We start from the raw sequence: 26,109 nt of genomic DNA on the forward strand, positions 1-26,109 counted from the left end.
GGTAACAAAATCCTCCTATACCAGTGACTCTAAAGCTCACTAATCAACACATTGAATCTGATTTGTTTAATTTGTTAACTTTAGACAGAGCCAGGCTAGCTTTTTTAACCCCGTTTTTTCAGTCTTTATGCTAAGCTAAGCTTAGCTAACCGGTTGCTGGCAGTAGCTTTATATTTACCATACGGGCATAAGAGTGGTATCAACCTTTTCATCTAACTCTCAGCAGGGAAGCGAATAACTGTATTTCACAAAATGTTAAACTTTAAAGAACCACATACAGTACTTCTTCCCAGCTAATAGTGTGCATACGCACACTGAAATGTGCCTTCACTCTCTAACTGTCTCCTTGTTTCTCTCTGTGTGTTCTAGGCTTCAGACGGATCCTACACAGGCTTCATTAAGGTCCACCTGAGGCTCAGTCGACCAGTCACAGTCCCCGCTGTGGAGGCGGCGGACTCAGAGGGAGCATCCAGGCAGACGGCTGGCCGTACTCAAGCACTGTCAGAGTGCCAGGAAGGGACGGACTTTGGACAGAGCCAAAAGAGAACATCCTTCTACCTACCGTGCGACTGTGTCAAGCAGATCCACATTAGCTCTCTGACCACCACCAGAGAGGTCATCCAAGGTTTGCTGAAGAAGTTCATGGTGTTGGACAATCCCCGCAAGTTTGCATTGTACAGACAGACGCACCGCGATGGACAGGGTGAGGAAAAGACACCTGGTTATTTGCTAATTTGCAGAAAATGTGTGTAATAGACAGCAATAATGATGTTTTTCTGATCTCCCCTCCAGATCTGTTCCAGAAGCTTCCTCTGTGTGAGCGTCCTCTTCTTCTGAGGTTGATAGCAGGGCCTGACCCAGAGCAGCTCAGCTTTGTCCTTAAGGAAAATGAGACTGGAGAGGTGGAGGTAAGAAAACACACACACACACACACACACACACACACACACACACACACACACACACACACACACACACACACACACACACACACACACATTGTGTGGTATCAATTTTTCTCACAATTTTTACATGCTTTATTTGGCATGAAAGGGGAATTGTGCAGGCTGCTGAGGCAATATTCCTTTTTGATAGACATTCATAGATGGCTAGTAGCAAAAACTAACTTTCTGCAGTGGTATTATAATCTGTTTCTCTCATTCTCTGACAGTGGCATGCATTCTCTGTCCCTGAGCTACAAAACTTCCTGGTAATCCTGGGGAAAGAGGAGGCGGAGCGCGTACGGGCAGTGGAGCAAAAATACACTGTGTACCGACAGAAACTACAACAGGCCCTACAACAACATGACCCCTGACCCCTTCACCTGTTACCTTACGACCTCAACCCAGGGACAGACTGACCCTCTAAACGCTGACCCCTCAAGACCCGTGATCTATTCAGAGACTGGAGCCAGAGCTGCTGAATCTCCGCCCTCCACACATACACCCAAACATACAGTACATTCACACATAGATGCATACCCTTTCTCAGGACGCATACAAGCCCCCCCCCCCCTAACCATCCACACATCTACTCCCCGAGGAGAGAATCAGGGGTTGAAAGCGACATGAAAGGCTACAGGGGTGTGTTGTCTGATAGCTGGTTGGATAAGCAGTGTTTTCATTGCCAAGGACACACACAGAAGGATCAGAGCAACACAAGATCTGAAACTCCGACTTGAGATCTCATTTGGGACTGATATGAATCATTAGTGTTTTTAAAGATACCCTCTTCTTCTGCTACTACTGCTGCTGCTGCTGCTACTGCAAGTGTTACTTATGCATGAGTCTCTCTCAGCTCATCCCCCTACACATAGAGTTAGAAGTTACACAGAAGGCATGATAACTTTTTGATGGAAGGACAATCATATTGAGTGTTGTTTTTATTTTATTTTTCTTGGAATTGATGTATAGAGTTATCACCAGATGTATTATTTTGTGGATTTGTGAGAGAGTTGTTTGGGGTCAGGGCTGTTTTGCTTTGGATGCTAGAACAAGAAGAAAGGAAAGATAAGAAAATGATCAGAGAATGGGTCTCGCCATTCTCTGTTTTTTCTCAGGGACCATGCGTTGAGCAAAGGAGGAAAAGGAACCGAATTCCACCCTACAACACCCCATTTTTAGCCCACTTTGTCTAAAATCTCAGCGTTTTTTTATTTGTTGCTATCATTTTATTTTCCTACTTTAATGTCATGTGAAAAGCTGCTGTCAGAAGCTTCGCTGACAGAAAGGTCTTCAAACCAACCCAGTTACCGATCCACAAACCTAAACTCCTCTCAGATAACTGTGATTTCATTTTTCCTCCCTAAATCCTGATCCAACCTTGCTTGACCTGCTGAGCAAGGCAATCCACATACTTTTCAAGATTTTACACTTTATTGTAAAAGTGATTTTACACTGTTATTATATGGGTTGCATTTGAATGTCAGAGTTTTTTTTCCCACCAAAGCTTAGAGGGACAGAAGATTTTAAATGGATGAGAGACATTAGGAAGTTTATCTAAATAAAGGTGGTGTATGTAAAAAATTAAACCAGCTTCTGTTTTTGCACATTTGGATGCAGGTCACTGAATAGCCCACAACTCTGGGGCTGGGCATGCATTTCTGCTTCTCTTTTCAACTTCCCATCTTCCACCCAAAAAAAAACAAAAAATATATAAAATGAATGATAATGGCTATGATGTACCAATGACGTGTTTGCAATGCATATGTATTATGTAGACACTGGAAAAAAAGTGACAAGGTTAAACTTTGTTGTTATTGTGTGTGTGTGTGTGTGTGTGTTCACAATGTGAATTGTGTTTTATAATAAGTGTGTGTATGTGTCATCAGCGCTCCCTCATTGGCCCTCACTTTTCAACTATTAAAACATTCATTGAGTGCACATGTAATATAACACATTATAACTGCAAATTAGGTTGTTTTGGAAAAGACATTTGACAAGCATGCATTATAAAATGAATGCATTTAACCAAAGCATTTACTGTAAACATTTCCCATACACCCTGAGATAAATGAGGCTCGTCGTCCATAAGCACATGCTTCTCAGCAAACCCAAACCTCTTCTTTTTTTTAACGCCACCACCCAAAGCCCAAGCTGTTCCTGCTGGCAGTGCCTTTTGTTTCTTGTGCCCCTGTGGATCTATGTAAGGTGTGTTTCAGCACACAGGTGCCTGAGTGTATGTGTGGGTGCTTTTGCATGTGTGCAAAAATCTGTGTTTCTTGGGTGGTGTCATTTTTCTTTCTTTCCCCTACCCTTAACACATTTGTCTTTCCAAAAAAAAACCTCTGTGTGGGTGCGTGTGTGTGTGGTGAGTGTGGTGAGTGTTATTTATTTCATGGTGCACCTCATCCATACGAAATAATGTCAAGGATGTTGAGACTTAATGCTTTTTTTGCAATTTATTTTGTTTAATTTGAAAAGGTGTGTATAATTATAGCAGAACTGTACAGAACATCACAATGAAATAAAAAGGTCATCCCTTTATTGAAATGTTCTCATATCCTCTTGACATAGTTTCACTGAAGGTCATTCAGCAGTATAAAACATTACTCTTCTGCATTTTAAGTTTCTGTATGTTCAGTCTGTCTCTATGTGACAAGGCCCCAAATGGTTCTCTGTGTATGGGTCTTCAACCCTAAAAGCACATTATGTAGACCTTTATCACACCACATAAAATATTAGAAAGTCATGAACCATGGGGCGCCATCACACAGAGACAGACTGAACAGAAATCCCAAAGAGAATCCTCTCACTTACCTTGATTGAAAAGGCATTTTTCTTAGTTACAGGATTGGGTTACAAAAAAAGACAGAGAACTTACACTAGTTTCACTTCTTCATGTTGGTCTGTCCAGCAAAAGTGTCCTTGAGCTTGACACTGATTCCAACCAACCAATGTACTGAGAATTGTTGCAAAGGAGTCAATAATTTGCTACGATACTGCTATTATGTGCACGTCATTGTCATATTGTAGACAGCAAATTCAGAATTTTAGTGCCTGCGGGTTAGATTTATTTATTTATTTTTTCATATTTCTTAAGAGAGACACTAAATGCACCATGTATTTGTTCAATGATTTGAGCAGAATGTGCTGTCCAGACATGCCCCAAGTAGAAAGTGTTGAGCTTTTCATTTCACGTTTTCTTCAAGCGCTAGCTTGTATTGCTTTCAAATCACCAGCAGGTGGCAGTACCTCATTTACACTGCAAGTGCCATTTTAACATGCAGAATGTAGGCTGTGTGAATTTGCAGAGATGCACATGTGATTTTATTTTACATGTTCTGATATGCTTGACATGATAAAACATTAAGCATTTGCACTCAATTTTACACAATACTTTCCCTGCTCTATTTTCAAAGGGCATTGAAAATGAGGTGTCGGACCAATAAACCTACAGGTGTTGGTGTCTGTTACAGGCTACCAAATACAGCCAGAAAACACAACCCCCACAAGGACATATAGATAGATTTGCACCTGGTACCATCTCTTGCTGTGGTTTTAAATGCACTGCCTGTGATTAGAGTGCCTCTTCATCCACACACTTACACCCTGAGGAAAGTGCAATAAGCAGATCAATTTATAGCCATTGTCACTCTACTTTCTCTATACACCACCAGCTAAGAATAATCAACACAGCCAAGCTGGCCTTAAGGGCTGGCTGCTGCCCAGAGGGCCACCTAAAACTGTGTCACTATGCTTATTTATGGCAGCAAATATAGACAGACACATCTTCTCACCTCTGAGAAAGAGCTACGATTAGCATCACCCTCTGCCCAGCATGTATCACTGTCTGAATTTAGCCTGCTCCCCTTCTCATGCCTGCCCGGTCTCACTTCGTCTGTCCTCTGCCCTGCCCCTAATTATATCTAGCCCTGTAGCTCTCCATACCCTCTCCAGTTTCAGTCCACGGTTCAGCTTTCCTGACAGGTTACGCAAAGTAAATGACCAACAGCACTGTGTTCACCTGAGGAAAGGTCTTCTTAGCTCTTGGTCTGCAACTGGTGGTTTCATTATCAATGTATCTGTTCATTATTTATCAATATGTTGTTTGGTCTATAAAAAGTGAAAAAAAGTTAAAGATGCCCAAGGAAAAGGCCAAGCTGATGTCTGACAATTGCCTGTTTCGTCTGACTGACACTGTCAAAGACAACTAAGAAAACCACCAACTACTTCCAACATGTCAGAACCAGTGATTTTTTTTTGCCATTTTAGCTCAGCCTACAGTAATTGTTTCAACTCTACTTTTCCCCTTACGTCTCAAACATGCATCTGTAAAATAACTGGCACGACACATACATTTTGATGTATACAAATGGTATGCTACTGTAGTGTAGGCATTTTGTAGAGAATGTATTAACAAATGGCAAATAACCATTTAAAAAAAATGCTTGCTCAACATACAAATGATACTTTTGACCCTTTAATGACTTGACTTGAATGACTCAACAGCCAGAAAATCTGGTATTCACCTTAACCGTTTATACTACTGGCTGTTGATAGCGCACATTTTAGTGTATTGCTTGAGCACACTCACATTGGCTCCTATGCAGAGCTCCAGGTGGACGCTGCGGGGCGCCCTTCTGCTCACTGTCTGGATGCTCGCTAAGCACCGCCCTGTTCCCTCCCTCTGTTTGCCTGCTGACTCCGGGCTCACTGAAGACGCCCTTAGCAACAACACACACACAGCTGCGTCGAATAAGATTCTCCTACTGCAGAGAAGACGGATTAAACAGTGCCGCTTTTATTGCACAGAGTACAGGTGAAGCTTTTCTGCGAAGGCGATGCTCCGTTTATTTCTGCAGTTCACATGGGGCTACCGCTAGCGAGCTAGCCTATTTTGGCTAGCCATCCCCGAAGACGAGCGAAGCGGCCCCAAGCTATCCAGAAGGAGGACAATATCGTGGGGGTTCACCGAGTGGTAGCATTGCAGCTTGCTAACTACAAAGTCAGCTAACCGGGAATAAGCACGGGAATGGTGCTCTGGATCGACTCACTGTACCGACAGAGAAAGGCGAGGGGCACACGGGTCAGACCACCAAGCTGTAACATTTGGACTCAAACTATTTTTAACAGAGGGAGCGGCTGTCGGGCGGGCGAGTGTTTTTGTGGCTGTGCGAGCTAGCTGGCTAGCAAGCAAGGGAAACGACCCCCACTGCCTGCTCAGGTTTTTCAAACTGCAGCCAAGGCTAATGTTAGCCAGGGCGCGAGCAGCACGCTGAATACACACTCTGTGGTTTTAATTTAAAAAAAAAATTAAAAAAAGGATAAATTACAGTTAAAGTCAAGACGAAAGTTAGCTATCCCCAAGGAAAAATAACTTGAGTAAACGTTAACTTCGGAAGCACAACTCAAGGACTCTTGGATATATTAGCAAACACTAACGTTACTGATCCACGGCAAAGTCATTAACGTTAATGCTGTTAGGTTTGCTACGTGACTCTAGTTTGAATCTTTGTTTTCCACTTTTTTTTATTCGGGATATTTTTTCGTCACTTCGGATGCTGGCATCACATATTAATTGCAATCATGATGATAATAAGCAGAAAACCAGAGGGCCCAATAGCAACAGGTAACCACAACAACGTGTTGCAGTCTTTGTCAGTAACTTACATTTGTTTCCTAAATGTTGTCATTTGACATATTGATTTTGTTTAATGCAGATTAAAGTAAAACACACTCTAGCTGCCAGCGTGGCGTTAGTTTCTTGTTGGCATTTGACGTTACAGAAATACATGTGCCTAAAATTGCTTTGATGACATTTTTTCCTTGGCTCCCGGGGTTTAAATGTCACGTTGTGTCATTCTGTGGAGAACGGACATATGTAGCTGTCGTGGGCATTTCACAAGACGCGGGTTGTAAACATGTTTTCTTTTGCTTTGCAACTCTATATCGATCACGAGACTTCTGTCTGTGCATGTTTTGAAAGACAAACTAGGAAGCTCTCTGCTGTTTTTACGTCTTGTTCGTAAGCATGGATTGTCTTATCAACGTTTGATAAGCCTTGATATTTATGTCGGCTACTTTTTTTAAAACAACTGTTTTGTAATTTGTGTCCATGACTGCCATCGTTATTGTTTTAGAAGTATCACATTACCTGAACTAGCTCAGTGCTGTGGAGATATGTTTGGCTACACCACCTATCTCTTCTGGGATAGGGGAAAACGCTCTGTCTGGTTTGTATTTCTTTAGACCAATGACAACCATCCTTGGCAGCGCTAAGTCCCACTGCGGGGTTTTAGCGAGAGGGGAGGGACATCGCGACATCAGTCTTTATCCCAGCAATGCACATCCGTTGGGCAAGGCTATTGTTTTATATGTATATGGGCACTGACCTTATCTTTGTTTTCCTTTTGTGTTCGGGGCAGTAGCCATTTTTGAATTGGTATACTAGAAAATATAAGGATGAGGAGGACAAAAAGCTGTGTCTTTACCCCACCACGTTTTATGACACATGATCTTATGTATGTTGGGTTTTTTACAGTGTGGAGAGCTGAATGCCAGCTAGACATAGTAGGCTGGATGTTTGGTTACATAAAAGTTTGGGCACTATTTGATTATATTATTTTTTTCCTGAGAAAGTTTGCTTGGGCAACAAAGTCAGATGCTTAGTTTACAGAAAGTGCTGAGCCCCCACTGAGTAATTAGGAGTTTGCAGAGGGCTAATGAGGCCTGTGCTTGCCTAATATTGTGTGGAGTCCTAATGCCTCTGTTTGCTGCCCGCTGTGCAGGTGTAATGCATCTGTATCCAGGCAGCAGGTCTAATCTGTCCTGGAGCTTGTCTGTTGACAAGCTAACGCAAGGGACATGGTCTCTGACGCACCTGCACATGGTTACAACACTCTCAAGGGCTAGTCAGAGAGAACACCAAACCTGCCACCGTTTTGGACTTTTGCTAATGAGCTAACACAACACAATAGCTCTCTGAATGGCTCATGCTAACAGGCTGCTCAGCATTTATTTCAGGCCAGCAGAGAATAATACTTCTATTGCAGTGGCAACTTGTGGACTGTTGAGATGAACAGCCGGCTGATGGAGGTTTGTCATTTGAGTAACTGGCTTCCTCCTACAGTCCTAAATGCGCCCCTCATACATCTACTCTGGCTGTGTCATCTCACATTAGGTGTTTGGCTTGATGCCACAGAGTTGAGAACACACACACACACACACAGCACCCGCATCCTTCCATGTGGGCTCTATTTCTGAGCACACCTGGTGTGCGCACTACTGACTCGATCTGAATGGACAGATGGGCAGACGGAAAGATGCTGTCGTCACAGAGGCATCTGTTACCCCCATTAGGCCAATAATACCACTTGCAGCGCTAGCGATCTGGGACCCTAAGCCCTATCTAAGCTGGTCAGGTTGGAGCTCTGGCATTGGATACAATGTATTGGACACAATAGATGCAATGGATGTATCTGCTAATAATGGCCTTTTCACAGTAAATGTGGGTTAGGATGTTTTGGCAGACAATGTGCATCTCCACTGATCTACAGAGACCAGTGTTGTGCGGCTGTCCTGCTGAGGTTAGCCCTCAGGATATGTTGGGCCATACCAAATCATTTGTTTTAGTATCAAGGTCATTGGAACTGGTAGGTTGATTGACGAAATAATCAACTGGACTTTGCCTGGTTTGAACAAACAAAGGATTGTCTGCCCCTGTGGGCATTAGATTTTGCATTCTGTAGACGTTGCCTCTGAACGTCACCCTCAGCCATTATCCCGGAGTGTGTCTGTCTTGCAGATTCGATGAGTCCACGTTATCACACTGATTCATTTGTTCCACTCTATTCATTCAGCACGCCATGGTGATGGTCTTTACGACTCGTACATGAGGACAGACCACATCCTTAAAGACGAAGCGGATACAAACAGTCCGTCTGGGCTGCCCCCTATGCCCAAACACACAGTAAGTACATACACAAACACACCCATATGCACAAAGCTCTATTTGCTGTTCTGGAGCACACTCTGTCTCTAGACGTCCTGTTCCTGAGAGAGGTTTTCCCCACTCATCCATGTTCCAAACCAATGCATTTGCACCCCTCCTTTCCTAAACCTAACCCTTCCTTCAGTCCTGATTTGCAGGTTTATCTCCAACCGGTGTAATTCAGTCAAGATTGTATACCCTTCAGTGTTTATAACATGATCATTTAAGTACTATTGATTGACTGCCTGAGAGGATACAAGTGTGTTGCATGACCAAGTCAGATCAGCTGAAGTGAAGTAGCCATTTTGTGTCTGCTGCCAAAGTAAATGCAGAGATCCAACAGCAATTACCAGCCTTGTGAACTTTTGTAGTTTATATGTGTAAAACAGTGCATTTCACAGGATGCAAATTTACCAAAGCACAGTATTTTGACATACTGTATTGTCTCCATTTGCTTGATACATAACTGCATCTGCTTGGACATTTGACAGAAGAACTAATCTCAAACAAGCAGTGTAGTCATGCATTATAATGGGGTTTAGGGCTGCGTATCGGTACTCGATATCTTTAAGGTATCGACCGATATAACCCAGTACCAAGTAGTATCAAAACTTCTCCAGTCAAACAATACCTGCATTTGATCCTTTTGGTACCCAGGTCTACACAAAAAATATTATTTGTATGGTTTTGCTTGTAGCCAATCGCCGCAAGTGTTCTTTGATTTTAATGCGACGTGTGATTAGCCCACTAGCGCAGCAGCTACAACCTATACAGTCTGCGGTGTGGTGAAGCAGAGCGTGGTCTATTTGACAGAGTTGGCAGTTCAGCGTGCCGAGATGCTTCCATTCACATGATGGGTATCGAAAGAAGTAGAAGAAAGTAAAAAATGTCCTAGGGGGGTACCTTTCAGCTATGTTTGCCTCAGGGTCCAAAATTAGCACCTGCCACTCACCAAATGCAGATACATTTTTACTTTGGTGAATAAATGAGGTCCGTAACCTTTGGCGGGTTGCTGAAATAGGCCTGCTTCACTACAAACTCATCACTACAACACCTAAGTTGATTGACCACGTTTTGTTTTGCTTCAACTCTGCACACTGGTGGCCGCATGCAACGTATGATTATTAATAATTGATTGAGCCTTGCTGTCCACCATAGGGAGTTGCACTTACTTTGTCTAGCTCACTACCTGGCTCAAACACTAGTGGTACTGGTCGGGTACCACAGAGAAGAGTTTTGTGCCAACTGCAAAGAGAGTCTGCAAGTATGTGATGGCACATTGTCGGAGTAGATTATCCTAGCATTAAAAGAAAAAATTAACAGCACGGTGCAAGTACGGTTAAAAGAAGATTTACCATGAAGTGGCATTCCACAGATAAGGGGGTGGGGAGAGATTGGCCTTTTAATGTACTGCTGTCATTAAAAGGCCAATGAGCTGGAATGTTTTTAACATGATCGTATGCAGTTTTATGGCCGGTTGAAACATATTTTGGCTGAAACATTTTTTTCAGTTTACCCGACATTGACGGATAGACCAAAAAGTAAATTTTGGACCCTGGTTTGCCTCTCTGAAAATCCCCTTTGGCAGAAAATATACATCAATCAATAATACTCTACACTAGCACAGGAAAAAGGCTGATTTGATATATTGTAAAGATTTATTGGGCTTGAAAATGTGACCCACAAACAAAATATCAACATTCTCACCCCCCCCCCCCCCTCTTCTATCTCGTGTAATCCGCCTATCAGTGTTGCTTGCACAGAGTTTAGGCCTACTTTTCTACTCTAGCCTTGTGTTTCGTCCTTTGTATTTTCTGTCACGCTCACAGAGGTAATACCCTCTGTTGAATGTGACAGTGGCTTGACCCAGTTCAGTGTGTTTTACAGTGCTCAGATTGGCCTTGTGCTCTATTAAAGTTATAAACTGATGTCATCCCTGTTCTTAGAGAAAATGACAAACTAATACAAATCAATTGTAGTAGCACTTAGCTCTGGGTCGTAATACAACATTAATAAGACATCAGTTGACCATGATTTGCTCATGTGTTGAGTTGTGCAGCTCTGTGAATATGTGCTTGAGAGAAGGGGAAAAGCATACTTAGGCGTTTCTCTGACAGCAAAGAGATTAGCTCTTCTCCATCTGTTGCACCATGCAGATTTGCTCACAGAGGACTCTCCACCCTCATATTTCTTGGTGCTGAGGAAGATTCACACTCTCGCAGTGGCTTTGATTTCCAGCACTGATCAACTTTTTTTTTTTTTTTTTTTTTTTTTTTTTTTGTAATCGCGCCCCCTGTCCTGTCAATCAATAATCCATCACAGTTGATGACGCTCCACATGTAGAAAGCTTTGCTTTTTAAGGCCAGCAATTGTGTCTGGGTGAAGCGGCTCAATCAATGACGTTCACTGTGTTTGTGGTACAGCTTTGGGACAACAGCTGCATGGGACCCTAGGTCAGCAGCAGGGCTGTTTTTAATAAGTTAAGACTATATGGTTACATGTATGGAAACCCATCCTGCATTCCACCTCTATTTTAGGACTCAAACATACAACCCAAACACACTCCGAGCTGAGTCCTCTTTTAGTGGAACATGTCAACGGCTAGGCTACTTTTAATGTACTTGTCCTTGTTGTGTTGTCTTTATCAGCTGACATGGTTTCAGCCATTGATCTGCTCAGCTGTGTGTACAAGCCAAAGCCAGAAGCTCCGCAGGGCAACATGGCAATCTAATGGGATAAAGAAAACATTTGGTCCGAAGTCCCTCACTGCCATTAAAATAAGAAGGGTTTCATGTGAAAGAGAGACTGCTAGACAGACCCAGTAAATATGGCTCTCCTGTGTCTGTATATAGGAAGGCCACGATGAGTTTATGTCAGTGTGTATTAACAGCCACACTGCTTCTACAGTTTAAGAGTGTAATCTAACTTTAATGACTGTCATTTCCCTTGAGCTCCATAATCTTGTGGAGGGTTCTTTCCGCTGGTAAGAGAGAGACAGAGAGCGAGAAGGAATGCATTCCTCGGGTTGCTTAAACAAAGTTGTTTTACTGGCAGGCGAGAGCTAGAGCTTTCCTGAAACTCTTCTAACCCTTCAAAGACAAATATGTTCAAAATGACATAAAAAAAATGTATAGTGGTTTAGTCTAGATGCAAATACCATCCCTGTTGCTCAATTGGAACTTAATTGCTGTTTTGTTCAGTCATATTGACCACCAATCAAAATATTCAAATCCTTTCAAGAAGTTAAAAAGAGGGACTTTATACATTAAAAGATAATTGCATTGCTGAGCCATATATTGCTTATACCTTTTACCTAATTGGTAACAGCTAGCAAACAAACAAATAGGCGGGCATGTGGGTAATTTTGCATGAGTTATGGGTGGGGGTGGACCTGCTACTCTTTTGAATTTCTTGCCAGACTGGATCTAAATCCAGTTGTGCTGGTTCACCTGCTGATTTCTGCTAATGGCTCACTGCTGGAGACTCTGAAGTTGGCTGTTGATATTAAGGCCTGTATCAAACAAAACCTGAGCTAGATCTGCTAACTAGCACATACTCATCACTCTTCTTTGTTTGCAAAATGAGCCTGAAAGACTCATTAACCCTATCTTTATGTTACTATATATCTGAAATATTATTATATCTGAAATATTGACATGATTCAGGCAACAAAGATATATTTTGTGCATGACCATGTTCAGTTGCCTCTCAGTTGAGGTCTCGCAGGCTACAGTTAGCCCCTGTTGTGCACAATGTGTCACTAGTCAGTAGATGGACACAAAACAGAGAGGTCCTCTCTTCACTCTATTGAATACATTCATACAACGCAATAAACTACATGTCTTCCAAACAATGAAGTACAACGTGTACACCCTGTTCATAGACTGAAAAACCTACAGTGGAGTGTTTACCAAATACATTTTCCAGAAGCTTTCTTTTTGTCCATTGTCTGACTGTCTGTCCCTCTACTTTCCTTCTAATAGGTTGTCAGTAACAAGGCTGTAATGAGGGATCAGGTAACTGTGCGAGGTGGCCATCTGAAGGTCAAGTATCTGTATGAAGACTCCACCAACAACCGAAAGATCAACGCCATAACCACAGCAACCACTCAGAACAGTGGGACCACAGGTCAGACGCCCAGTAAACCTGCCCCGGTCTCCAGCCTCTCCAAGGAGCACAGTGTAGACAGGTGAGAAAGATGCACACATGAATACATCAAAATAATTCTAAAACATATTTCAAAGCATGTTAAGTGGCCAAAAACACATTTACAAGTTGGAGGAACACCACTGCTTAACACCACCATGCTTGTTTGCCGCAGCACTGAATCCGGTAAGGGCTCCAGTGAATCCTCTGGCCCTCACGGAGTTGGGAATGGAGGGAACAGTGGGAAGCTGTGTGGCCCTCTCACTCCTGACCAAGCTCTGAGACTGTACCGATCTCAACTGACCAGCCTAGAGCAGACGGAGATCCACTCCTACCCAGACATCTACTTCGTGGGACCCAATGCCAAGAAGAGGGCTGCCGTCGCTGGAGGCAACAATAACTGTGGCTACGATGATGAGCAGGGTGGATACATTAATGTCGCCCATGATCACGTGGCTTACCGCTACGAGTTCCTCAAGGTCAGACACATACTGTATGTTGTGAAGTGTAGGCTTTCACAGTTGAGTTCCTGTAAAGCTAACAATCTTGTCTCTCTCTGATGTTTATCTCCCTCTCTCTCGCCTTCTTCAGATCATCGGTAAAGGTAGCTTTGGCCAGGTGGCTAAGGTATACGACCACAAACTGCAGCAGCACCTGGCTCTGAAAATGGTGCGCAACGAGAAGCGTTTTCACCGGCAGGCACAGGAGGAGATCCGCATCCTGGAGCACCTGCGCAAGCAGGATCGTAATGGCACGATGAATGTTGTGCACATGCTTGAAAACTTCACCTTCCGCAACCACATCTGCATGACCTTTGAGCTGCTGAGCATGAACTTGTATGAGCTTATCAAGCGCAACAAGTTCCAGGGCTTCAGTCTGCCACTGGTCAGGAAGTTTGCCCACTCCATTTTGCAGTGCCTGGAGGCCCTGAGCAGGCACAGAATCATCCACTGTGACCTCAAGCCGGAGAACATCCTGCTCAAACAGCAGGGTCGCAGCGGCATCAAGGTAAGACACCTGGCACATTCATGGGTGGCCTGCGAAGACCTATAACAGGTTTACTGCATTGATTCTTTCCTCTCTCGTCTCTGTCAGGTGATTGACTTTGGCTCCAGCTGTTTTGAGCACCAGCGGGTGTACACCTACATTCAGTCTCGTTTCTATCGAGCTCCAGAGGTGATCCTTGGTTCACGTTACGGCCTTCCTATCGATATGTGGAGCTTCGGCTGCATACTGGCTGAGCTGCTGACTGGCTACCCCCTGTTCCCCGGTGAGGACGAGGGTGACCAGCTGGCCTGTGTCATGGAGCTGCTGGGCATGCCTCCGCAGAAGGTCCTGGAGCAGGCCAAAAGGGCAAAGAACTTCATCAACTCTAAGGGCCACCCTCGCTACTGCGGAGCCAACACCCTGCCCACTGGTGCCACTGTGCTGACAGGTTCTCGCTCCCGCCGTGGAAAGATGAGAGGTCCGCCAGGTAGCAAGGAGTGGAGTGCTGCGCTCAAGGGCTGCGAGGACCCCACCTTTACTGACTTCATAAAGAAGTGTTTGGACTGGGACCCCTCGTCTCGTCTCACCCCTAGCCAGGCCCTCAGACACCCTTGGCTGTATCGGCGCCTACCTAAGCCCCTACCGGGGACCGAAAAGAGCCAAGGGGCCACGGTGAAACGGCTCTCCGAGCATCACAGCACCTCCTTCCCTTCTATCCTGGCAAAAGGGGGGCCTGGCTTAGGCACCACAGCTGCCAACAACAAACTGAGGAGCAACATGATGGGAGATACAGGGGAGGGCATACCTCTTCGCACGGTCCTACCTAAACTTGTCTCTTAGAGAGAGAGTCCTGTATCTCCTCTCTTCCACTTCTTCCTCCTCTGCACTCCTCAGGAGGAGTCAGAGTACAGGAGAAAGTGGAGACTAGGTTTTAAAACTCGTTTGGTTGTTCTTTTATTTGTTTTCCTACTGAGAGGTGTCGACACCCCAGTTCCTGGTTTTTAATATTAGCTGAACAGAGTGTGAGAGAGAGACAATAAAAGAAACACTCTTAAAAAAAAAAAAAAAAAATGTTTTTATACAGCGGATTTCCTTGAGCGGCTGTGTAGTTTCTGTATACAGCCATTGATGAGGTTTGATTTAGAAAATGCTTAATAAAAACGTCCTCGTGTGAGTGGACAGCTTCGTAAATGAGTAAATGTTTTTAACCTCAAGTGAGTGGTGTGATTAAGCAAAACAGACTCAAGCACACCTGCACTGTCACTTGCCTCACTTCACACTCTTTCCTAACACTCGAAGAGCGCCACCCTTTCTTGGGAAGTGTTTATTGTATGAGTGAAACTTGAAAAGGGCTACAGATATTACTCTTATCACGTTAGTTAGCAGCAAGCAAAGATTTGTTCAGCCAACATAATTTAATAGAAAAAAAGAATCATGCATCATGTGCGATTGGCATTCTGTAGTGAAGAAATATGATTTTTTTTTATTTTTTTTTATAAAACCTTTCCTGATACCTGGTGCTTGCATGTCAGCTCAGTATGTGTGTGTGCTTTGGCTTTGTGGTGCTACTGTGGGAGAGAGGGCATTAGCCAACCTATTTACAGTCCTCTTGGCTTCCCAACTCCCCCATTTGAGTGAAAATAATGGGGGGGTGGAGGACAGTAGCTCGAACTGTCACAAAGGTGTCACCATCACACTCAGTACTTCACAAACTGAGCCTGCCATGTGAGGCTGGCACACAAAAACTGATGAGATATATATATATATATATATATATATATATATATATATATATATATATATATATATATATATATATATATATATATATATATATATATATATATATATATATATGAAAGAAAGTTGGCTGTGGAAAGTTAAATTTGTATGAATGTCACCTGCCCATGCCCCATAATTGGCTGCTGTGGTTGTTGGCAGTGGTGCATTAATCCTAATGGAACAATAGTGCAAGGTGAGATAGATCATGGGATAAAATTAAAACCGGTATGTTTAATATGAGCCAAGATGGGTTTTTTTTTTTATTTCACAGGGAGGTGTAGAAGAGTTGACAGGATGGGCCAGTGACAAAGGCGGGTTTTTATGGTACTGAAGAAAGAAGTGTTTCTCAGGGAGACATAACTTGATACATCCCTTAAGCTTATATTAACTGTGTTCCACTTACAGTCCCCTGTCCCAACTATGGATGAACATGCATGCAGTTCAGTCCACTGAGAGCGAGAGAATGCGTATACGAGTGTGTCTGGGAAGGGGGTCTGCATGCTCCACAATCTGACCTAGATTCTCTCTCTCCCCCCCCCACCATCTCTTTCTCTCTTTTCTCTCACTCGTGACTCATGTAGGCCAGGGAACCTCTTAAACTCACACATTTATAGTGAATTATGGTGCTGTCCAAAACACACAGACACACACGTCAGGTGCACGTTGTATGGACCACATCGCTCAAAGAGTTAATTCTCTCGTCCCTCGTTTCCCAAGTGAATCTGTCAGGATTTTCTACTTTTTTTTTTTTTTTTTAATAGAAGTGATTTCTATTTGCTATTCAGTCCAGAATATCAGAGGATGTAAAACACAAAAGCGTAAAAAGAGAAAGCAGTATACTGTCATGTTGTACCTAGTGGTGTGCGTTAGTAGGAGGGTGTTTGGTGTTCCAGCATGAAATCACAACCTGTTATCAGACTGAGTGACTATGTGAAGAGAAACTGTACAGTAACCAAATGAAGTTATAATAGTTTCTTTTTCTAAAGAAAATAAAAAATAATTAACTGAAATGTGCTGCTCTGGGGTGATTTCTGTTTTGAAACTGCCTAAATTACATTATTAAATCAAAAGTGGATTTTATCAGGTGAAGATCGGCCAAATCCTAATTGGTATGTGCTGTCCACAGAGCGCCAAATAAGATTTGCCCATGATTTTTTGTTTTAATCTGATAAATCTCTCAGTTCTGAGGAAAGCTCTGTTTTGTTTTCTTGGGAGCTTTGCAGAGATAGTGAGAGGCGGCATTCCTCATTTGTCATCGAACCTCAAGCTCTTGTAGCCAGTGGTTACAGTGTTGTTTTTGCTATGTGACACCTGGGGCCTGTGTCATGAAACAAAAGTGCATCTCCAGACAGCCCCTGGTTCAGTCGGTACAGTGAATCACTATAAAGTGAGTTGAATTTCAGTCTGTGATTAGGTTACAGTTTCAGAAATCACTGATGAGTCAGTGGCCTGTGACACAACTTGGAGGCAGCAGGTTATACTGACACTAGTCTGTATCCTCAACGTTCCACTTCCGGTATTGCTCCGTTGCCGACAGAAATTCCGTCGAATTTCACTCATTTAGGCAGGATAGCCGTTGCCTTGGGCTTCCTTTGTGTTGGCGTTTTAAACTCCGGTCGATTTATGAGGACTATGGTTAACCTTTTCTCAGATCTCTGCAAGGTAAATAAAACAACTTTTGAACGTACTCGTGTTCCACCAAAACAAGTTCCTTCCCGAGGCCATTTTGTAGCGGCGCCACGGCTTTTCCCTTTGCCTAGCACCGCCCAAGACGATTGTGATTGGTTTAAAGAAATGCCAATAAACCATCCCGGAATGCTGTGTGGACTCGCCAGACCCTTGTCCGCAGCGCTGTGAAGGAAGGTCTGGCAAAGCGAGACTATACTGACACAAATGTGTTATTATGCACACCATGAAAGTCCTGAAGAACACAGAATAAACTTAACTTCACATACATACAAGTAACATACATGTGAAGATTCCCAGTCATGGTATATCTAGATGCGCTAAGTCAAAGGCTGCATTTGCCTTTTACTGACAGCAAATAATACTTCAATTTGCATCGGATGGCAGGTGCCACGGCAGGGTAGACACAGCTGCAGCTCATAAAATGAATGACAGGTACAGATTATTTACAGTGACTAATGAGCAAACACTGGCAATTTTATTGTTGGTTCATAGCTGCAGCTGCATCTTCCCTGCTGTGACGCGTGAAACGGGTGTGTTGGGTGTGTAATGATGTCTCTTCCAGTCAAGAAGTGAGCTGAGATTTCCAGCATTGACATTTTACTTGACTTAATTGACATTATTGTGACAATTCTGGCACGTATTGACTCCCTGTGCAGTTCTCTTCAACTAGGGTCTTATGGACCAAGTTAGGTGGAAATTTGCACTGAGTAGAGCCTAAAACAACTATTTTATAAGTCCACCTCTACATTAAGGAGGGGCTCCTTGCAGTCAAATCAGTCCAGTGTCTTTGCTGCTTTGATGCTGCCCATCATACCACCTAATCTGTCCTGTGTCCCATCTATGGGTAACAGAACAGATGTACTGTATATCTGTGGGAGCACCACCAGAAATACTCCTGGGAAGCGAAGAGTGGGAGAAGATTGATGATGACTATCCGGTGATAATGACGGTAGACTGATCATCTCCTCTAACGCTAGTGATTCATGGGTGTTTACACTCGCAGACTGGTGCCCCGAGGGAAGAAAAACGTTATACACCCAACATGAAGAGGTAGAGGAACCGGTTGAGCAACATCGCCTGCTGAAGAAGACACGAGCGAGTTGGCGTTTGGTGAGTGGGTGGTTGGGTATGTGTATGGGAATTTAACCCAGGTGTTTCGTGTTTTCGTGATCTTGAAAACATGAATGATGCTTTGTGGTAAAAATGACGTAGGTATCATTAGTTCTCACCAGCCTGGGCGTGGCTCACTCTTTCCATCAACAGCCAGGTGTCAGTGTTTAATCAAATGATTATGAGATCAGGTTGAAGAGACAAACAAGTAGACAATGTATCAATGGTGGCAGAGATTGTCCTGTTTTGGTGAGCTTAATGGTCATTCAAGATTTTCCTTTTCAGTTTATATGCATGACTTTCTTACAAAAGTTGTTTTCCAAATGATTCTGTCTGTCTTTCTCTCTCCTCTTTCTATTAATGTAAAAGCAGATTAGATCAATCCCATTAGACACCAATCCAGTCACCTCCGACCATATGGTCTAAAGCTCATACGTCCCTACATCCCCTTGGCACACTGACTTCTATTCCCCACACACATTCAATGCTGTATCCTCTCCTCGCTCCTACATACGAGAACAAGTCTAAGCCTTCAGACCATATTGAGCCCCAGCAGGATTCTGGTGGTGAGCGTAAATGAGGTGTGGCAGAGTGGCGACAGCTCTCTGATTACCATGAAGGTTGAGAAATCTTCACCTGCTTGTTCCTTTATGTTTGGCTTAAAGTGTACAACAACTCTCCATTTCCTTTGTGTTCTTGTTGATGTTGTTATGTAGATACCTGTGATAGATGTGATCAGTTATGTATTGTTCCTGCAGTCAGCTGTCATAAAGACACTTTGTTTGAGTGGAATCGTGTGCCAAATGCTCCATTTTCATTTCCCCCATATACAGTGGTGTGAAAAAGTGTTTGCCCCCTTCCTCATTTCCTGTTCCTTTGCATGTTTGTCACACTTAAGTGTTTCGAACATCAAACCAATTTAAACAATAGTCAAGGACAACACAAGTAAACACAAAATGCAATTTGTAAATGAAGGTGTTAATTATTAAAAGGTGAAAAAAAATCCAAACCATCATTGCCCTGTGTGAAAAAAGTGATTGCCCCCTAAACCTAATAACTGGTTGGGCCACCCTTAGCAGCAACAACTGCAACCAAGCGTTTGCGATAACGTGCAATGAGGCTTTTACAGCGTCCCTGGAGGAATTTTTGGCCCACTCATCTTTGCAGAATTGTCCTAATTCAGTTACATTAGAGGGTTTCGAGCATGAACGGCCTTTTTAAGGTCATACCACAACATCTCAATAGGATTCAGGTCAGGACTTTGGCTAGGCCACTCCAAAGTCTTCATTTAGTTTTTCTTCAGCCATTCGGTGGTGGACTTGCTGGTGTGTTTAGGATCATTGTCCTGCTGCAGAACCCAAGTTCGTTTCAGCTTGAGTACACGAACAGATGGTCGGACATTCTCCTTCAGGATCTCTTGGTAGACAGCAGAATTCATAGTTCCTTTTATCACGGCAAGTCTTCCAGGTCCTGAAGCAGCAAAACAGCCCCAGACCATCACACTACCACCACCATATTTTACAGTTGGTATAATGTTCTTTTTATGAAATGCAGTGTTCCTTCTACGCCAGATATACTTGGACACACACCTTCCAAAGAGTTCCACTTTTGTCTCATCGGTCCACAGAATGTTGTCCCAAAAGTCTTGGGGATCATCAAGATGTGTTCTGGAGAAATTGAGACAAGCTTTGATGTTCTTTTTGCTCAGCAGTGGTTTTCTCCTTGGAACTCTGCCATGCAGGCCATTTTTTGCCCAGTCTTTTCCTGATGGTGGAGGCATGAACGCTGACCTTAACTGAGGCAAGTGAGGCCTGCAGTTCTTTGGACGTTGTTGTGGGGTCTTTTGTGACCTCTTGGATGAGTCGTCGCTGCGCTCTTGGGGGTAATTTTGGGCGGCCGGCCACTCCTGGGAAGGTTCACCACTGTTCCATGTCTTCGCCATTTGTGGATAATGGCTCTCACTGTGGTTCGCTGGATTCCCAAAGCTTTGGAAATGGCTTTATAACCCTTTCCAGACTGATAGATCTCAATTACTTTCTTTCTCAATTGTTCCTGAATTTCTTTGGGTCTCGGCATGATGTGTAGCTTTTAAGGATCTTCTGGTGGACCTTACTGTGTCAAGCAGCTCCTATTTAAGTGATGCCTTGATTGTGAACAGGTGTGGCAATAATCAGGCCTGGGTGTGGCTAGAGAAATTGAACTCAGGTGTGGACAACCACAGTTATAGTATGTTTTAACAAGGGGGGCAATCACTTTTTTCACACAGGGCCATGATGGTTTGGATTTTTTTCTCCTTTAATAATAAACACCTTCATTTACAAATTGCATTTTGTGTTTACTTGTGTTGTCCTTGACTTTTGTTTAAATTGGTTTGATGTTCGAAACACTTAAGTGTGACAAACATGCAAAGGAACAGGAAATGAGGAAGGGGGCAAACACTTTTTCACACCACTGTACTTGTTGCTATGCAGATAGTGTTGGTTTTATCCATCCAGTTTTTTGGAAATATGTCTCTGAGATTTCTGCATACATCCCATTAGTGAATAGAATCAAGCAAGGTAACTGATAAAATATGTCTTTGGTAATTTAAGCGAACCAACCCTTTAATTTAATGTTTTCACCGGTTTACCTAAATTACTGGCTGTGAGTTTTGGTATTTTTGCTTTAATTGGAAGCATAACTACAAGTTGCCAAAATTTAGAATTGAACAGATTGTAATTAAACACAACTTTGAAATTCATTGATCCTTTTTTTCATTTTAAGAGCCTCTAACAGTTTTCTGGGCGATGGAACCAAAAACAAACAAAAAAGCTATAATCTTGCAGTTTGAGGACATAAATCTGCATGATTGATACTTACGTTGCTTTAAATATGTTTATTTAATTTCTACTATAAAGGCTTTAAAGTGTCAGAAATATGCAAACTTGAACTTTGTACTTTTCTTTGTTTTTCCTACAGCAGACATACTCAACCGTATTTAGGGATGTGACAGAGTGCCTGGAAAAGGATGATTTGCTGGCAGTGCTTATATGTTTTGTCTGTTCACATATTTGCCTGTTATAGAATATTCTTAACGTGGTTTGTTTGATGTTACTGAGCTCTGTCGTGATCCACCAGAGGAACTCGTTTTGTCTGGACCTAAGCTTCAACCAGAATAGTGACTCACCATTTCACAGCGCTCCAACGCAGAGTCCTCTGTGCTTTAAGGCGCTGACACACCAACCCGATTATCGGCCGTCGGACAGTCTGGCGAGGTCAGTGACTCGAGTTTGTTTAGTGCGTTCCGTGCCGTCGTCAGTCAGAGGAGCCGTCGGCGTTCATTTTGGCCGATTTGACTTGTTGAATCGGCCAGTGGGCAGTCGGACTCAATGACCAATCTGATTGGTGGAGTGCTAGCCCTTGACTAGCGAATCAGTGCACGAGAAAACCGGAGCTGACAACGCCAGTATTTTCTTATTACTAGCCATCGTATTTTCTTCCGTTCAGCGAGTAATGACAACAACGGTCCTTCTTGACTACTATCAACACTCTCTGATGAAAACAATGACTGACGACAGCGTGCTCTGTGTTTACTAGGTCTAGAGAGATATTCCGTCATTTCCAATTTTCATTTTTTGGTCGACAATACAGATTAGGGCCGCCTGCTGTTATGAAGACGTATTACGTCTCGTGCACGTGCAGAACGTTCAGAGGCACTTTTTTGACACCGGGGAGCCGACTGATCAGTCCGACTGCCTTTTCTGCCGGCGGTCAGCCATCGGGTTGGTGTATCAGAGCCTTTACTTCTCCATTTACGCAAGCCTTTTTTTGCTTGATATTGGAACGGACAATATAATACACACACACACACACACTATAAACACTGGGTCACAGAGTGCAGACACAATCCAGAGCTATGTGTGTGTCGTCTGGCTTCGGTCCACTGGGACAGCTGAGGTACAAACCGGGCAATGGAAGCAGTAGGAGAATGCCACATTAGTCCCCCCCCCCCCCGTTGCACCAACACACACAGAAAGAGCGACAACACATGTCCCCAAATGCACAAAAGCAGGCTCCAGCCTACTGTTCCTTACTCATATACACACAATGACACACTCACAGCTGAGCACACACTAGTCACACACACAGAAATGCAGAGCTGAGCACATGTCTACACAGGCTGAACAGATGCAGATCGTTGGGAGAGGTGGGGTTGTGCTCCAGGAACATTTGCCCACCCAACCCAGCAATCTACATTCCACACGGACTGCAGGGTAGAAGAGCTGTGCAATTGTGCATGCTCCGGGATTTTCTTTGCAAAAGGCATTTTGTTGGGACCTTTACTGGTTGAAACCTGATCTGCCTTTCTGTTCCTACAGTAACCATATTCACAGCATGCCTATGCAGCCCCCATATTTAGGTTTTCAGTTTCCTGTCTTGTTTACATGACCCAGCTGGGCCACAGTTGGGCCTAAAATAGAAGATGAATCTGACTGTCTGTCTGTTTCTCTATATGTGCATGTGTTTATCTGTGCATAAGTTTGATTGTGTTTTCATGGTGGTGTCTTTCTAGTTCTCTTATAGCCTCAAGGTAGCACCTCTGCATAGCAACACTCTGGGAAGAAGCTCCAAAGGCACATCAAAGCTATCATTTTGTAATATCTGTAAAACCCACCTACTCAAAATCTCTGTGGAGGTTATTTTCCACACTCTGCTCTTCTTCCACTGTATAAAAGGAAGAAGTAGATCAATAGCATATATTTATCATAAAACATGTATTGTTGTAATTGATTGCATTATAATTACCCATGACTATAACTGCATTTCCAGTCAGCCATTTGACAATTGTATTCATTTCCGAACCATATCAAGAAAAAAACCACACATCTAATATTACCACTGGAAGCCATACATGGCTAATTCACCTAGCTTCAACTACTGTCCTTAAACACGTTGTTTTCTGTTACATGTTATTCTTCTGCTCTCTTCCTCACACACATACACATACACACACACACACACACACCAGTCCACTCCCACACTGCCAAAGTTACAGTATGTTCTGATGGGCAGGGTGAGGCTGTCCACTTTAAACATCACTGTGATGTGACAGTAGCTTTGCCACTGCAATGCTGCAAGTGATTCTAAGAGACTTTAGACAGTCTGGACGCTGTTGTCACAACCTTTCTGTTGCTGGGTAAATGGTATATTTATGGTTAGTTTCAGGTTTCACAGAGATGACAGGACAACCTGGTAAATGTTTGGAGTTTGGGAGACAGTCATGTGCTATTGTGAACCTTGGCCATTGTTGCTAAGCTACCTTTACTTTATCTCTCCTTCTTCAGGGCTCAGGGCAATAGGTTACTTCACATTAACTGAGCTACTTTTGGGGGACTTGTAAACCAAGGGAATTGCATTTGTAAAGCAAAAAGGCAAAGCAAATACAACATGCAAATGTCTGGTACTTGCCTGTCCCTCCAGATTTGTGTTTGAATGTGTGTATGCACATGACACAAGCTCATGTGCTGTGTCTGTGTGAGTAAACAGACTCATCAGTTTTTATCACATGCTTTATCTTGTTGTGTACTTTTACTGGAACTGCACTGTACAAAATCCGATGTACATGGCGGTGTTATTCAGTAAGAGCAAAGAATTCTGTGAAATTGCCATTTTGTGCTACTGTCGGTCAACAAGAACAATAATTTAGTGTGCTCCAGTCAGGCCATCTTTACTTTGAATGTTCTTATAAGAGACAGTACTTCTCCAGCCGATTACAGTAAATCTAGTTTGAAGATGACACACTGCATTACTTTGTCATAAGGGACAAAAGCTTCATTGAAATGTTCCCTGAAGGCATTAAACAGCATGTTATATGGTAATGTTTGCAGGACAGAACCAGGCACCAGTAGTGTACACAGTGGATATGTATATTTTTATTTGTATGTGTGTGTGTGTGTGTGTGTGTTGGGGAGGGGGGGGTCAGCCCCATTGGCCTTATTCTCTCCGATGTCCTCTTTCTCTCATCCATCCCTCCCTCTCCTTTGTAGCAGCTGCTCAGTGAATTGTTGTCCTAAGAGCTTTTTCCATGGCAGTGTGGAGAGCCAGTTCCCGTCTGCTACTGACAGGAAATGCGTTGACCTGCTGAGGAAAGGAGGGGAGAGGAGAAAAAGGCTTCCTTTGGCAGACAAATCACACTTTGCACGGTGGATTCTTCTTTTCCTTTTTCTGCGCGTCTGTCTTTCTGTCTGGCCCTCACGCCCCCACATATACTCTGAGGGGGACTGAGGAAATGTTTGAGCACAGCCCATCAGCTGGGCATCAATAATTCAGTCTTTCTGCACTGCGTTAATGTTTATGTTTCACTGGTGGCTATATTAAGACCTGGAGTGTGCTGTTGAAAGGAAAACTGGCTGCTTTGTAAAACATTACAGAATTATTCAGAACAGACAGAAACACTTTGTAAGTGCTAAAAGAATAACAGCACAAACCCAGACGTACAATGGCTTTTTTTGGGGTCTGTTTTTACTTACAGGCCTCCAGTGTTAAAGGAATAGTTTAAACATTTGAGAAATACCCTTATTTATTTTCTATGCTGTGTTCACACCAAGCGAAGCAAATTTTCATCTCGCGTTATGATGCATGCCCAATATACACTACCAATTCGTATAAACTCGCATCCGCCCTGCTCTGCCTGTCACTTGTGGCCATTCGAATTTTGTAATTTTTCACACCCCCTTGTTGCACAGTCAGCTTGGTTTGCATCACCAGGTATGTCAGCATGCTTTGTGCAGCAAATCAGTCGCTTCACATAAAATGAATGGTGTGCAAATTGTGTTGCGTATAGTGGGCATGCACCGTTACTCGTGTAAGGTTGACTCGGTTTGTGCGGAATGGGAGGAGGGGCTCCATGTATAGACCAAATCACTGTGACGTCACACTACCACAAAAATCACTTGACAAATGGCCATTGATTTAAATTGGGACATGTAAAATTGGCAAACTTCTTTATTTCTATTGTCATTTTCAGCCGTAACTGTAATGTTTAAAGATATATAGTTAAATGTGGTGGTCCAACATATCTAACATTTTTGCTGGGCTTATTTTCTGTACTGACTGCTAGTTTTGGGTGGTGTCATTTGCTAAATTAGGTCTCCATTCTAATGTTAGTGCAAGTGTTTAAATATAAAAGCATCAACCATGCATGTCTTTCCGCCTTAAACAAAAAACAGTTGAGTCGTTGATAGGCTTTCACGACACAGAGTCATGCAAAAATGCAAAATTTGCGTCACCCTGGGTGAATTTCCATCATTTCGGCATGTTTTCATTGACTTTAAATGCAATCGCGCTGCACAAAAAAACTTACTTTGCATTTGGTGTGAACATACCATTAGATGAGATGATTAATACCACTCTCATATTTGTCCATTCAATACAAGGCTACAGCCAGCACATGATTAGCTTAGCACACAGACTGAAAAACTGGGA

The 26,109-nt window shown here is 43.1% G+C and overlaps 2 protein-coding genes across 3 annotated transcripts in view; both read left to right on the plus strand.

Moving 5' to 3' along the window:
• rassf5 (Ras association domain family member 5) overlaps nucleotides 1-3,485 on the plus strand; it is a 30,575-nt gene extending 27,090 nt beyond the window's left edge. For both annotated transcript variants that reach the window (XM_078248204.1, XM_078248205.1), the window contains 3 exons: nucleotides 370-703; nucleotides 793-908; nucleotides 1,172-3,485. In XM_078248204.1, coding sequence (XP_078104330.1) covers nucleotides 370-703; nucleotides 793-908; nucleotides 1,172-1,315 — 594 coding nt within the window. In that variant the 3' untranslated portion in view covers nucleotides 1,316-3,485. The remainder of the gene's footprint in view (nucleotides 1-369; nucleotides 704-792; nucleotides 909-1,171) is intronic.
• A 2,157-nt stretch (nucleotides 3,486-5,642) lies between these two features.
• dyrk3 (dual specificity tyrosine phosphorylation regulated kinase 3) lies at nucleotides 5,643-15,238 on the plus strand. Its single transcript, XM_078248206.1, has 6 exons — nucleotides 5,643-6,570; nucleotides 8,801-8,910; nucleotides 12,915-13,120; nucleotides 13,253-13,556; nucleotides 13,669-14,085; nucleotides 14,173-15,238. The coding sequence occupies exons 1-6, from the start codon at nucleotides 6,528-6,530 to the stop codon at nucleotides 14,902-14,904; spliced, it is 1,812 nt and encodes a 603-aa protein (XP_078104332.1). The 5' UTR covers nucleotides 5,643-6,527; the 3' UTR covers nucleotides 14,905-15,238.
• Nucleotides 15,239-26,109: the final 10,871 nt, after the last annotated feature.

The sequence above is a fragment of the Sander vitreus genome, chromosome 4 (assembly GCF_031162955.1).
Source record: "Sander vitreus isolate 19-12246 chromosome 4, sanVit1, whole genome shotgun sequence".
In the NCBI taxonomy this organism is placed as follows: domain Eukaryota; kingdom Metazoa; phylum Chordata; class Actinopteri; order Perciformes; family Percidae; genus Sander; species Sander vitreus.